General features: G+C 47.1%; 1 protein-coding gene across 4 annotated transcripts in view; it reads left to right on the top strand.

Annotated features, from left to right (window-relative positions):
* NTRK3 (neurotrophic receptor tyrosine kinase 3) overlaps positions 1-12,102 on the top strand; it is a 298,100-nt gene that overhangs the window by 206,292 nt on the left and 79,706 nt on the right. For 2 of the 4 annotated variants that reach the window (XM_090028542.1, XM_090028541.1), the window contains one exon: positions 39-2,847. The exons of the other annotated variants lie outside the window; for them this stretch is intronic. In XM_090028542.1, the coding sequence (XP_089884668.1) occupies positions 39-157 (119 nt within the window). In that variant the 3' untranslated portion in view covers positions 158-2,847. Of the gene's footprint in view, positions 1-38; positions 2,848-12,102 lie in introns of those variants that run through there. 4 annotated transcript variants of the gene reach the window in all.

The following is a 12,102-nucleotide window of genomic DNA, read 5'->3' as shown; positions in this document are numbered from 1 at the left end:
TTTCTTTTTTCTTGTTTCTGTTTTTTTCCCCCCTTTAGGTTTCAGAGAAATTATGTTGAATCCAATAAGCCTCCCCGGACATTCCAAACCTCTTAATCAAGGCATTTATGTTGAGGATGTCAGTGTTTATTTCAGCAAAGGACGCCATGGCTTTTAAAAACTCCTTAAAGGTCCCTGTTCTGATGTCAAGTTTATAGGCTGTGCCCTCAGAAAGGTGGGAAGCAGTGAGCGTGGTCTGTATGGATCGAGGTCTCCTCCTTGTAGGACTCTGCAGCCCCGCCTGTCCACACGTTAAAGCCAACTGAAACTGTGGTTTTCTGTCACCAGATAGCAGGGTTGTTCTTTTCCTCCAATGGTCGCTGTGTTCGTTCAATGTTCCTGCAAGGCACAACCGCGGCAATGAGAGCAAATAAAGAAAATTAAAACCCAATTTAAAGGAGCCATCCTAATAACACAGTAAATAATAGTACTTTGCTTTAAAAAAAAAAAAAAAAAATCAACCACCAAGCCAACCAAACTGACATCTTTAGTCATGTCCTCCCTGCTTGGAGATTTTTCTTGTAAGCTTGTGTCTTCACAACACCCAGTGAATGCTGCCTTCACCCTTACTGTGGCAACGCAATGGGAGCTCTCCCAGAGCGAGCTGAGACGGGGAGCCTGGAAGATACAAAAGCAGAGTGAAGACTTTTGGTAAGAACAAAGGCAGACCTGCTCCCAATGTTTGCACAGGAAATCATGTTGAGAGTGAAGATGGGAAGGAGTGGGGGAAAAAAAAAAGCATACTTCTTTAACAGGAAGAGAAGGTGGTTATTTTGGAAGTGCACATGTTCTAGGAGGCGTTCGCTTTGATTGCGTGTTAGAGCAGCTCTTTGGATCTGACTATCTCGTTGTTGTACTTTGATGTCTCCCTGCTGCTTGACCGATGAGCTTTATCTGAGGAGTTTCCTGGACTTCCCACATGGATGTGCAGGATGGTCAGTGACATTGCCAGGACTAGGGCAGTAAGTGAAGTGGAAAAGCATATCAGACACATGCTGGTCCCAATTAGGGGCCGTTTTCGCCGTTCCCTGAGCCCCCGCTTTTATTCCACTGAGCTAGAGATTTGCCATAACCCCATCATGCCCACAGAACGATCAGCTCACGGCGGACAAACCGAAGGGGAAGAGAAATAAGCATCCTGTTGCTTCTTCTGCGGCATAAACAGAAATATTGATCCTGTTCTCTGGTCAATATTTGTATTTTCTTCCCTCCTCCTCCTCCCCCATCTTGTCTTACTTCCTCCAAATCCTCTCAGATGGAGAAAAAAAAAGGGAAACCCTTGACTTTATCCTCAAGAGAACCCAGCTGCCCTCCCAACAACGCGCAGTCAGGATTGGCCATTGGACTCGCCAGACCATGAAGATTTGCTCTCTGGGGAATGAAGATTTGCTCACACATATAACAGAAAACAGATCAAATGAGGCAGATTTTCCGGGGCAACCTCCCCCCCGCTCCCCAATCCTTCCCCAACAGGTCCAGGTGTGGCCAGATCTCTTTTGACCGGAGTTGCCAACCGTGAGCTCTCTCAGCAGCCAGTCACCTTGCTTGCCTCTTCAATGTACTGAGGCTTTCCTCCCATGTCAGGAAAGTTTCTAACTCACCAGCCCTGGTAGGGTGCTGCCATTGGAAAGCAAGACGGTCCCCGTCAGCCCAGATAGAGCAGAAGTGGCAGAAGGGGCTGTTCTGTTGTCACCCAGCATTTAGGGATATCCCCCCATGCACCTCCTGGAGATGGCAGAAATGGTCTGGTCTCAGACTCACCAGGGGAATGTGCCTGTGGACCTTCCAGTCTCTTCTTTTACTGATTCACACATGCAAAAATGTGAAGTGCAGTAGAAGAGAATATATGTCTCTCTACATATAGATACATATCTATCTATCTATAGATAGATAGATATAGATTATCTATCTATCTACAGATAGATATAGATATTTATATACATCTATATATAGAGATATATATTTTAAAAAGGATAGCAATGATTTCTTTTAAATTAAACCCATGAGTGAGGAGGCAGCCGCATTAGGACTTGGGTGGCCTGGTTCTTTTCAGATCAAATAAGAAACCCTGACCAAAACTTGGACCGAAGGGCAGTAGCCAATGATATTCCCAACCCAAATTGGATCAGGAAATTTGGGAGGCGTGTACCAAGAAATGACCCGTGGCTTTCATGATGTCCAGCTCCATTTTTGCAGAAACTTCAGAAACGCATCGAAAGCACAGGGTGCTGTGTTCAAACTGAACTCCCTGCCTTCTGAAATTGGCCCATCCTATTTGGGGATGTCTTGTTCACCTGAACTGTTCAGCCTCCTCTTCCCTGGCACTGGTCAGGGGACAATGCTCTCCGCTGTCTGCGTCAGTCTTAAGAGACGTGTGAACCTGAGGCCTGAATCAAACCACCCAGTCAGGGGAGGGCTGAATTCTGCAGCTCAGGCCCATTTCTGCTCAGAAGAGACCACACAGAATAATTTAATGCAGCTCTCCCCACTGTGATTGATGACTTGATTATATAAATACCAACTAAAAGTCTCTGGTTCCTCACTGCTGAAAATGAAAGCCGGTCATGATCATTTTGCAATCGGTGGCTTTAAATAGCAAGTCTAAGGATTTTTATTTTTATTTTATTTTTTAATTATTGTAAATCATTACCTCATTTTTCTGTCAATGAGAATCCTCCATCCCTGAGCATTCTTATCTTGCCATAACTGTCATCTTGTGCTATGGAAATGGGGACGGTCCCTTTTCACAGAGATTCTAGGGGTGTTCAATGTCTAGTTTCTTAATAAACACTTTATTTTCTAACGAAACAGCTGCCCCAGGTTTCTTCTTTGAAGACAAAATAAATAAAAGTTCAGAACAACACATCCCATAGTCTACTTTTAATGACATGCTCCATGTACAGGTTGGTTTGGGGGTGGGGCTGGGTGGCGAGGGGGAAGGGGATTTACAGTTTTGGTTTGGAAAGTGCTCCATTTTGAGCGTTGGTTCTCGTGCTGGCTTTGGTTATGAGACTCTTCTCTTCCATTAGAGCGGCGGAGCAGCTGAGCATATGTTTCCAGGCCTAGGGTTTCTAGCTCAAATGACCTTCTGCCACAGGAAGTCAAGGGGCAACATAAGGGCTTGCCAAGATAGGCTCGTTCACCCTGGCAGGAGTCGCAGTGGTGGCCCTTCATCAATTTGTCTGGAGCCCTGAAGTTTGTATCAGCTCCGCATGCACTTGTTGCTCGAGGAGCACTTTTGGAAGTGCCCGGGCTCTTGCTGCTTCTGTGGAGGGCCTGCGGGACTGTGCGTGGCACCCTCTGAAGTTTGAGGCACGAAGGCAGCTGTTCCTGCAGAAGAAAGCTAGCCTGTGCCGACAACAGCTGTGATGGGAGTATAGAGCAGGGATGGAGGTGACCGTGTTGTACTCGAGCTTTTCCTCCTCTTTGTGGAGAGGTTTCTCGGTGGCCCGGCGGTAGAGCTGAGATTCTTGGTGGTTTGTGAGGCTTGGCACACTGGAGGGATGAGGTAGCCTCACTAGCGAGGCTGTTAAGAGGGGCCATCATTTGTATAACCCTGTCAGCATCACTGCACTGACCCCGCGGTGTCTGCCGGCGCATGTGGGAAAAGGGAGAGGGATCCTGGAGAGCCCCCAGATGGAAAGTGGTTGAACTGACATCCATAGATGCTTTTAGAGCAGGGTCACTGTAACTCTCCCGAGACAGCTGATGGGAGTTGGATGGTTTTGCAATGGCCCCTAATGAGCAAAATTAAGCACCATACTCTGGTATCTCTCTGGCCCCTTAATGTCCTGAGCTGATGTTCAGGTTTGTGCTTTGCACAGATACTGCAATGAAGTTCCTGCTTTATTTTCCCTCCTAATTAGGAGATCTTTGCATCTGGTGGATGGGGCTGAGGAATAGATGGCAACAGAGCCTACGAGCACCCAGAGTTTGCTTTAGGCTCTCCCTTACTCAGGGCTTTGGCCCAGTCTATTTAGAGAGGCAAGTGTGTGCTGTCTTGGAGGAATGGGACGCTCCATGCCTAAGATGTGCTTTACAGCCTGCCCCACTTGTTGCTCCAATGGGTGCCATATCCTGGCCTGCTTCTCTTCCCTGGGGTGCAATTCAGTCTGTGGGAGCTCCCCCAGACACCCTTCCAGGGCTCACAGATCAATACGGCTTCTGGCAGGGTCCTAATTAAAAATTACTGGAGCCTTTCATTGTGGCCTAGTTATAGTCAGATCTTAGTCTGCCTGCCTCACATTTCCAGGACAGCCCATTTCCCTTATCTATAAATGTCCATGCCCTCGGTGTGCTTTGGGGGCTGTGAACTCCAGAGAGTCAGAAGTCATTAGGCCTTAGGGTTTGAACTGTGCACAGGGAGGGTGGGATTGTGTATCTGCTTCTCATTGTGCCGGTGGCTGGGTCTGAGGTTGTGTGTATCTGATGGCTGGGCCCTAATGCTGGTGTTAGATCTCCAAACTCAATGAGACATCAGTGCTGTCTTAGGAGGTCGCGTCATAGAGAGAACTATCCAAGTGCCTATGTGAGGATGGAGCATTTGTTGATTTCTTTCTGTGAGCTAGGATAAAGCTTACGTCACAACCAGAAAAATGTTATGCCCTCACTGCAGGTGGAGAGGACAAGACTGAACCCTGCTGGGCTGAGAAGTGGCACGTTTCATCAACTTGCAATTAGCATTTTTCTTTTGGAGATGGAGTCCAAAGCATTTTGCTCCCAGTTTCAATGGGTCCGGTGGGCTCTGCTCTGACTTCAGAGGACAAGCGTCTGCATCACCAAGCCCTTCTTGAGCTCTTGAGGTGGGGCCCGGTAGCATCTGGGGGCTGGAAGAACAGGCCAACGCTGACAGCTTTACTGAAGAGAAGAGGTCAGGGCTGAGGTCTGTTGTTGGCAGAACTGTGCAGGGACATCTCAGAGGCCCTTGCCCATACTCTGTCCTTCTCCTTCCCCCCAACTCCCCAAAAGATGGACTCAGAAATTCTGGCTTTTGTTTTATTGATTTTGGAAACCATTAGTGTATCCCTGATCAGTGCTTCTTTCTTTAGAAACCCAAATAATTTCTTAAGGAAGGTGCTTCTGGCCCTAAACTTCTGTATCCTTACAGTGTACCCCTTTCTCCATGTAGAAGGGCAAGGCAGGCTGGCTCAGTTCCCAGCACACACTCTCTAGAGGTGAGGGTTGCTCCAAGACCTTCACTGAGCTGTAGCAGAGCATCAGCTCTGCACTTCGATTTGTACCCAGTGCAAGTTGCAGATCCCATGGGCTAAGCCCTGGCATTAGCAGAGGATAAAGAGCCCTCGATACAGTAGTAAAGCTTTAAACACAGGCTTGAAGGAGCAGAAGAAAAAGAGCACGCGCAAGAAATCAATGCAGGGCGGCTTCATTTTTGTTTAACGTTCGGAACTGCTTCAGCTGTGGCTTATGTAATGAGCCAAGGAGTCCTTGTTACCCTGGTATTTACCAACGCCTTCAGGCACTGATCAATTGGTGCAAAAGTTTAACAAGCCACAGGAAAATGAATGCAGCCCCTTTGAAGGGGAAATAGTTCTTCTGATGGGAGGCTGGTGAGTGACATCAGTGGAAGGTTGTCTGAGCTGGCGAGGTGACATTTTCTCCCTTCTGAACATTTGTGCCTTTTGCTTTGTGCTTATTTCTTTGAAATCTCTGCCATGCTCCTTCCCAAGGCTTCATCCAGGGCCAGCATGCTCTCCCTTCTCTCCTCTTGACTGAGATTACCTGTCCCAGGCTCTGTGGCATAGTGCAAAACAATCTCCCGTCACATCTTTCGCTAGGGTGAGCTCGTGCTGCTTCTAATGTATTTGCATTGTGAGCCCCCAACACTTGCTGTTTAAAGCTGTGGCTGTGCACGGAAGTGGGCTCCTGCTACCATAGTCCCCTTTGTGTGGCTCTGGTACTAAGACTAGCAAACCAGGAACCACATCATCCAGCTTCACCTCAGACCCTCCATATTCAAGTTGTACAGGAGATGGCTCTGGCCCATCTGTCCCGTAGCTCCATTGGCTTCAGGGGCCATGCCCCCAGGTGGTGTTTTGGCCCAAAATGCCACTTTTCCATCACATGCTCTGAATTTTAGGTTTTCTTCCTTAGTACTTCTCTGGTGCAGGAGTGATTAAATATATAATGCCAGGAAAGAAACAATTGGCCAGAAGATCAAGATTCAAACAACTCAGAGGTTCGGCCGTGCTATTTTTCTACTGCTGTCAGACTCTCATGTTGGTAGGTTCATCAGCTGATTAAATTTTTAGTGTTGAGTTTCATCAAGCTGGATGCACTACGAAGGGGTTTTCTTTTTCTCTTTCTTTCTTCAGAGGACTTTGAGGTGTTGCTTCCACCTGATAGGTAAGTTCCCACTCCTGTTCAATCAATGCAGACATCTGAAACAACCAGTTAATTGAGTTTTTTCCAAAGCAGAGCCTTAGGGTTAAGGTGTGTTTCAGTTCTCAGTTTGACACTGCTGGTAACTAGATGGCAGCGGATTCCTTTGTCAAATAAAGATGGTGATTCTCTAGGAGTAAAGCAAAATACCACTTCAAGATGATTGTGTCTGAACTTTGCTTTTAATTCTGAACTACCGGGTATAACTACTGAATCAAAGGAATTCAGTCAGGGACCTGGTTAAACTCTTTGCTTTTGCATTAATGAGTCATGTGTGACCTGATCCTGATATCTGCAAATGTGCTAGCTAGTTGTAGAGACCTGCCCTGTGATTTATTCCCCCCAGATAGCTTTCAGCTGGTTTTTCCTTCTGCTTTTTTCTTTTTTTTCCTGAAGCATTTGCTTCAAGTTGCCTGTGGTGCGATTGGTCCCTGGCTTCTGTTTCCGATCACTGGTTGGCTGCATGAAAGTTGATAAGAGGAGAATGATGACTGTGGCAACCGTAAAGGTGCTCTTGAACCTTATTAATACTGCATCAAGATCTGTCCCCACCACAGTATTTCTCAACTGGGGATAGATATTTCACTAGAGGGGGCTGTCACTGTAACATGATAGAGGTTGCTACTGAGATAACCCTCTCTCCCAATGGCAAAAGGAAAGAGGTTCAGCTTACACTTACTGCCAGAGCCAGTAGCCTGACTGATGCTAGCCTGATTTCCTAGGCTTCCTCCAAACTGATCTGAACAGAAAGAAAGGCTAGGACTTGCATCCACTCCCTGAAGGCCCCAGGAAGAGAAAGGGAGGAATATGTGACTGATGTGGGAAATAGCTTCCAAGGAGAGTCGGAGAACTGGACTGGGGGTCTCATTCAGACGCAGGAGTCTGCCAGGTGTCTGAAAAAGCTAATCCTGCTTGTGTCACCAGTGAACATGGGAGGGCCTTCAGTGAGATGGGCATGAGCACAGGGTGTTTGCTGTTTCTTACTACACAGCTAGTACGGTGGGGTGCTCCCTTTTTCACTTAAAGCTCGTCTGCCAAGGAATTAGAGTATCATGGCACATCTTTCAGGATTGGCATGGCAGCCTAATATGGCAAAGTACCAAAATCATAGCGCTGCATTGCAACTTATTTATATGCATACAGTGTCTAACACACTGAGGCCCCAATACCTCAGTGATAGATGACAGCAGTTACATCATACCAGTGCAATGCCAGGGTTGCAAACAGCATACTAAGTGAGTGAGTTGTGCTGGGCAGACAGTTAACATTGGCACTTCTATTCAGATCTGCCTGTGCAATCTTTGGGTCTAGCACATTAAAAGTCACCGGACTTGTTTCACACCAGGAATGCATGTTGGTTTTGCTGTCTTCAGTTTCTAGCAGTAATTTAGGGACTTTGAAACAGCTGTACTTTTGCAGTAACCAAGAACCTTGGTTGGTGCCATCGAATCTGATATCCCACCAAAAGTGCCTCACTGGTTTTCGGGGGAGATCAGCTTGTGCCAGAGAGGTTTGCATGTTTAACAGTGTTCAAGCCTCAGTTGCCTGTTCAGCAATGCTAGAATAACTTCAGTTACTCATCCCCAAGAGGCATCACTTCTGACATTGAAGATGATTGAGAAAGCAGCTCTTTTAAAGACATAGGTAAGTGTTGAATTTTTACCTGCCAGGGAGAAACTGTATGAAATATATTGCCTTCAAATCAGTCTTGATTTAGTGGGAAAAAAAGTAAGTGTGATGGATCCGATCTCAGCACATAGTGGACATTTTTGTGCATCAGATAGCATTGGTGAGAAATTGTCAGTCTGTGCTCAGGAAAGGGCCTGGGACTGAGTACAGGAAACACAGCAGGTTTGGTGCTGTGTGGGGGCCCGTTGCTAGGACAGGGTGAAGCTGCAGATTGGGCACTAGCATTGCGGTGCAACAGCCCTGGATTGGAATAGCAGAAAAAGCTACAGGTTAAGGTAAAGCTGCATTTGCAGAGATGTGTGAGGTGTCCTGAAGTACCAGGCTTGCCTTTGGAGACCCAGAAAGAGCAGAAATACAATGGCTGTTAGTAGACCGCGCTGCCAGTCCCTTGCTTTTACTGGCAATAAGCAAAAACAAAACCTGCCTGAATGCTTCTTTTCTTTAGTCTGATTCCAGCTGAGTGTGCATTACAAAAGGATTACTGCCTTGTGCTGCATGTGTGATTTCCATCCAGCTCGGCATGTTGGTACCATTAGGAGGGAGGCTTTGAGAGTGTGAGCTCCCCTTTCATTGGTCACTGAAAAAAGCCTGCTCTATTTTCTTTAACAAATTCTGGCTCCCCGTTTAGCAGAAAGCAACCAGGCGAAAAAAGAAATGGTAGTATTGTCCTTTTAAAAAATGCCATAATCTGCAGGGGTAAAAGAGAAACACAGAAAGCAAGGGCTGATTCTGACTCTGAGTTGTAGGCCTTCTGTTGGCAAAAAAAGGACTTCAACATTCGAGTCTCAGGCCAGTTGAACTAACAACTGAGAGGTTAACAGGCAGATTGGACCAGATACCCCTAGGTGTTACTGAGTCTGCTGTTCATCCTAATCCTTTTGTCTCCTCTGGAGAGGCAGCAAGCACTTTGCACCTTGTTCTGCACGGTTAACTATTGAAAAATATAGGAGAAGGAGGAAACAGCCAAGGCCCAGCAGTTATCCTCATCCCATGGGTACACCTCTTTTGCGTGTGCATGAAACACTCGTGGCTGGATTCCAACACAAGATCCGTAGTCATTGCCTCAGAGGAAGTCAGCGAAGTCGCTGCCAATGCATCTTGGATGCAAATTCTGTCCCGTGGCTAGCTTCAGAGCTCACTTTAACCTTGATGATGTCAGAGGGATTTACGGTAATTCAGAGCTGCTCTGGTTCAACCCTTCCCATCACCGTAGTCTGTGAGACATCTAATCCTGTTCCAAACACCCTGTTGGATGGAGTGCCGCTAGGTTGAGTTTCCCAGATAATTTACAGATTGGTGCTGATGACAGGCTTTGGGTGAAGGAAAACATCTGTGAGATGTCTCGGGAGATGAAGGGGACCATGTGTCATAGTCTGGGTTCTGGTGAGCATCCACCTCCTTCTCAGCCTCCAGGTGCAGGGTCTTCAGTACCTTGCAAGTCGGGGATATGGGGGGGACTGAAATACAGCCCAGCTCTTTCAGACGGGAGGTGGAGCTGTAAAGAAACAGCCAAGGAGGGCTATCACAGGGAGGAATATCTCTGGCAGAATTAAAGGGGGGGATTCAGCTGTTCTGTTTCTCTAGAGGGCCCCGACATGATGTAACAGAAGGGTCTTTTCTGCCAAATCCAAGCTTGGCAGAGCCTGCATCTGGGAGGGACAGAGTAATGAATGGCTTCTCTGTCCTCTGTTCCTCCCTCCCCACTTTGAATGAAGACCCACTCTCAAGGGCTTGGCGCTTTTGCTGAGGCAGGCCTCTCACACTTCAGCGCGCAGTTTGAGCTAGAGAAACAAAGGCTGTCCATCTCATCTGGAATGGGAAGTTGTTGGAGATGAGAAGTTATCAATAGTCCCGACTGGAAGAAGAGATGTTTGGGAGGTAGCTATTCACTGGGCACGGTGCAGGAGGTCTGTTGGTACACGCCTAAAAGGAAGTAAATACTGGTGGGCTGGCTGTGTTTTTGGGAAGGAGAAAGGCTTGAGAAGGGTGTGATCTAGGAGTCTGCAAGAAGTAAAAGAAGTCAGGGCTTCTCAGCTCTCTTTCCAGCTCTCCTGTAAGATAAGCGAGCGCTCTACTGGGAAGTCTCTGCGCCTCGGGTCTTTCTTTGGTAAGCACGTGTTGAGTGTAATGCTTAGCTCCATCACAGCACCGCTGTTACTCTTCTGTTGGGAGGAGAGGCGAACAGCATGAATAAAGCTGGGAGATATTTCTGAGGAGCTGTGATCTAGTTTGGGGTGACAGGAGATATTCTCGGGGTGGATATGAAGCGGGCAGTGTATTTCCTCCATCACAGACAGACAAAGCTGGAGTCCTCAGCCATGAACATTTCGAGCTTTGGGCACCGGAAGATGGTTCTGCCTGACGAATGGACTGAAATGTCAGGGAAGAAATGTGAAAGCCTGAGGGGTCATTTCTCGAGGGGCAGCCTGGCCCAGGCAGAGAAGGAAGGAGCAGGAGCCATCGCGTGTCGCCTCGCAGACCTTGGAATAAAGATTCTGACTTAGTTCCCTGATATTTAAAAAAAAGAGAGCGAGAGAAAGAGAGAGCCCATGAATCATTTATAACCCCAAAGATGAAACCAGGCATCAGAGCTAAGGAAAAGGGCGAGGGTCTGAGGCAGGGAGCGTTCCATTATTTATTGTACTAAATCTTGAACCGGTGGCACCTTTTCTTCACCCTGCTAACCTTTACTTTTGAGTGCCCTCGCTTTCTAAATATAATGTTCTCTGATCCACTGTCCATTTTCAATATATAATTGTATCAAAAAGCAGGAGCTAATCAGCTGCTTCTCTCGGTCTGCCGTGTAAGCGCTCGCTGTCAGCCCTACAGCACCGGCAGCATTTTCTAACGAGCGTGTGCAGTAGACGGCATTGCTGATGTGCCAGCTTGGGATGGGGTTTTGAGGAGAACGAAGACCCCTTTGGCCCTATTTTGAGCCCCCAGGGCTCTGCCTGGGTAGTAGGGTTATCACTAGAGTTGGCAGAGCAGTAATGCAAAGATGAATTTGACTAACAACATTTTCTTTGGAGAGCTGGATGGCTCATGAGGTTAGTATAAGGGGGGTCTCGGCCCGTGGGGAGAACTGAGAAGCCTTAGTCCCCATCAGACATGTCTGACACCAGGAGGGTGCATTGGCTTTGCTGTCTTAAGCACAGTAACAACAGACTAAGGCTTCTCGGTTCTCTCTTCCTATGAGGTCTGGGTCAATTTGGAGCGAAAGACATTGCTGCCTCTTATTGCTGCTGGGTGGCTGATGTGATGTGAAGGGTGTGGGTCATAGCCTAGTTCCTTGTGGAAAGGGGTCAGTGCCAAGAAGTATTGACCATCCGTTGTTGGCAAGCAGCAGAAGCCAACAGCAGTGTGGAAGCAGTGGAAGGGAAGAAGATTGTCTAAGCTTTTGTACCAGTCTTGAGGGCAAAGACAGGACTTCTGTGTGACCAGCTGTTAACCAGCACCTCTCCCCAGCACCAGGATCCACACTAAGATGGGCCAGGTCTTACTGTACCTTTTAAAGGGGGTCGTATATTCTTCCCCTACCTTTTTCTTCCCTCTCTATTATACGGACAAAAGGGCTGGAAAATGGTAGTGGGATTTTCTGCAAAAAAGTCTGTTTAATACAAAGCAACAAGCAGAAGGGATGAAAATCTATTTGCCCTGGAAGAGCTGGGAAGTCTCTGCTGGCTCGAAAGAGAGCAAAAAAGATGCACCACAAGAGCCATGAGAGGGAAAGCCGAAACACTTTGCAGCATGTTAGTAATGATAACATTAAGTGATTAACGGGTGAGAAAATATTTTGGTGAAATATTCAGCCCAGTTAGGCTGTGAGAGTGAAAGAGCCTTGTGATATCTGGGAGCATTTCCTGACAGGCGAAGGAGAACCCAACTCAAAAGTGTGTTTCTTTTGTGACAAAAATGTTTCATATTAAAGAATAAAAAGGGTCCTAAGACCACTTTTAACCACACCCGAATTTCGCT

This window comes from Crocodylus siamensis, chromosome 15 (genome assembly GCF_052110815.1).
Source record: "Crocodylus siamensis isolate JL-2025a chromosome 15, ASM5211081v1, whole genome shotgun sequence".
Lineage (NCBI taxonomy): Eukaryota > Metazoa > Chordata > Crocodylia > Crocodylidae > Crocodylus > Crocodylus siamensis.
This window is presented reverse-complemented; position numbering and strand designations above follow the sequence as displayed.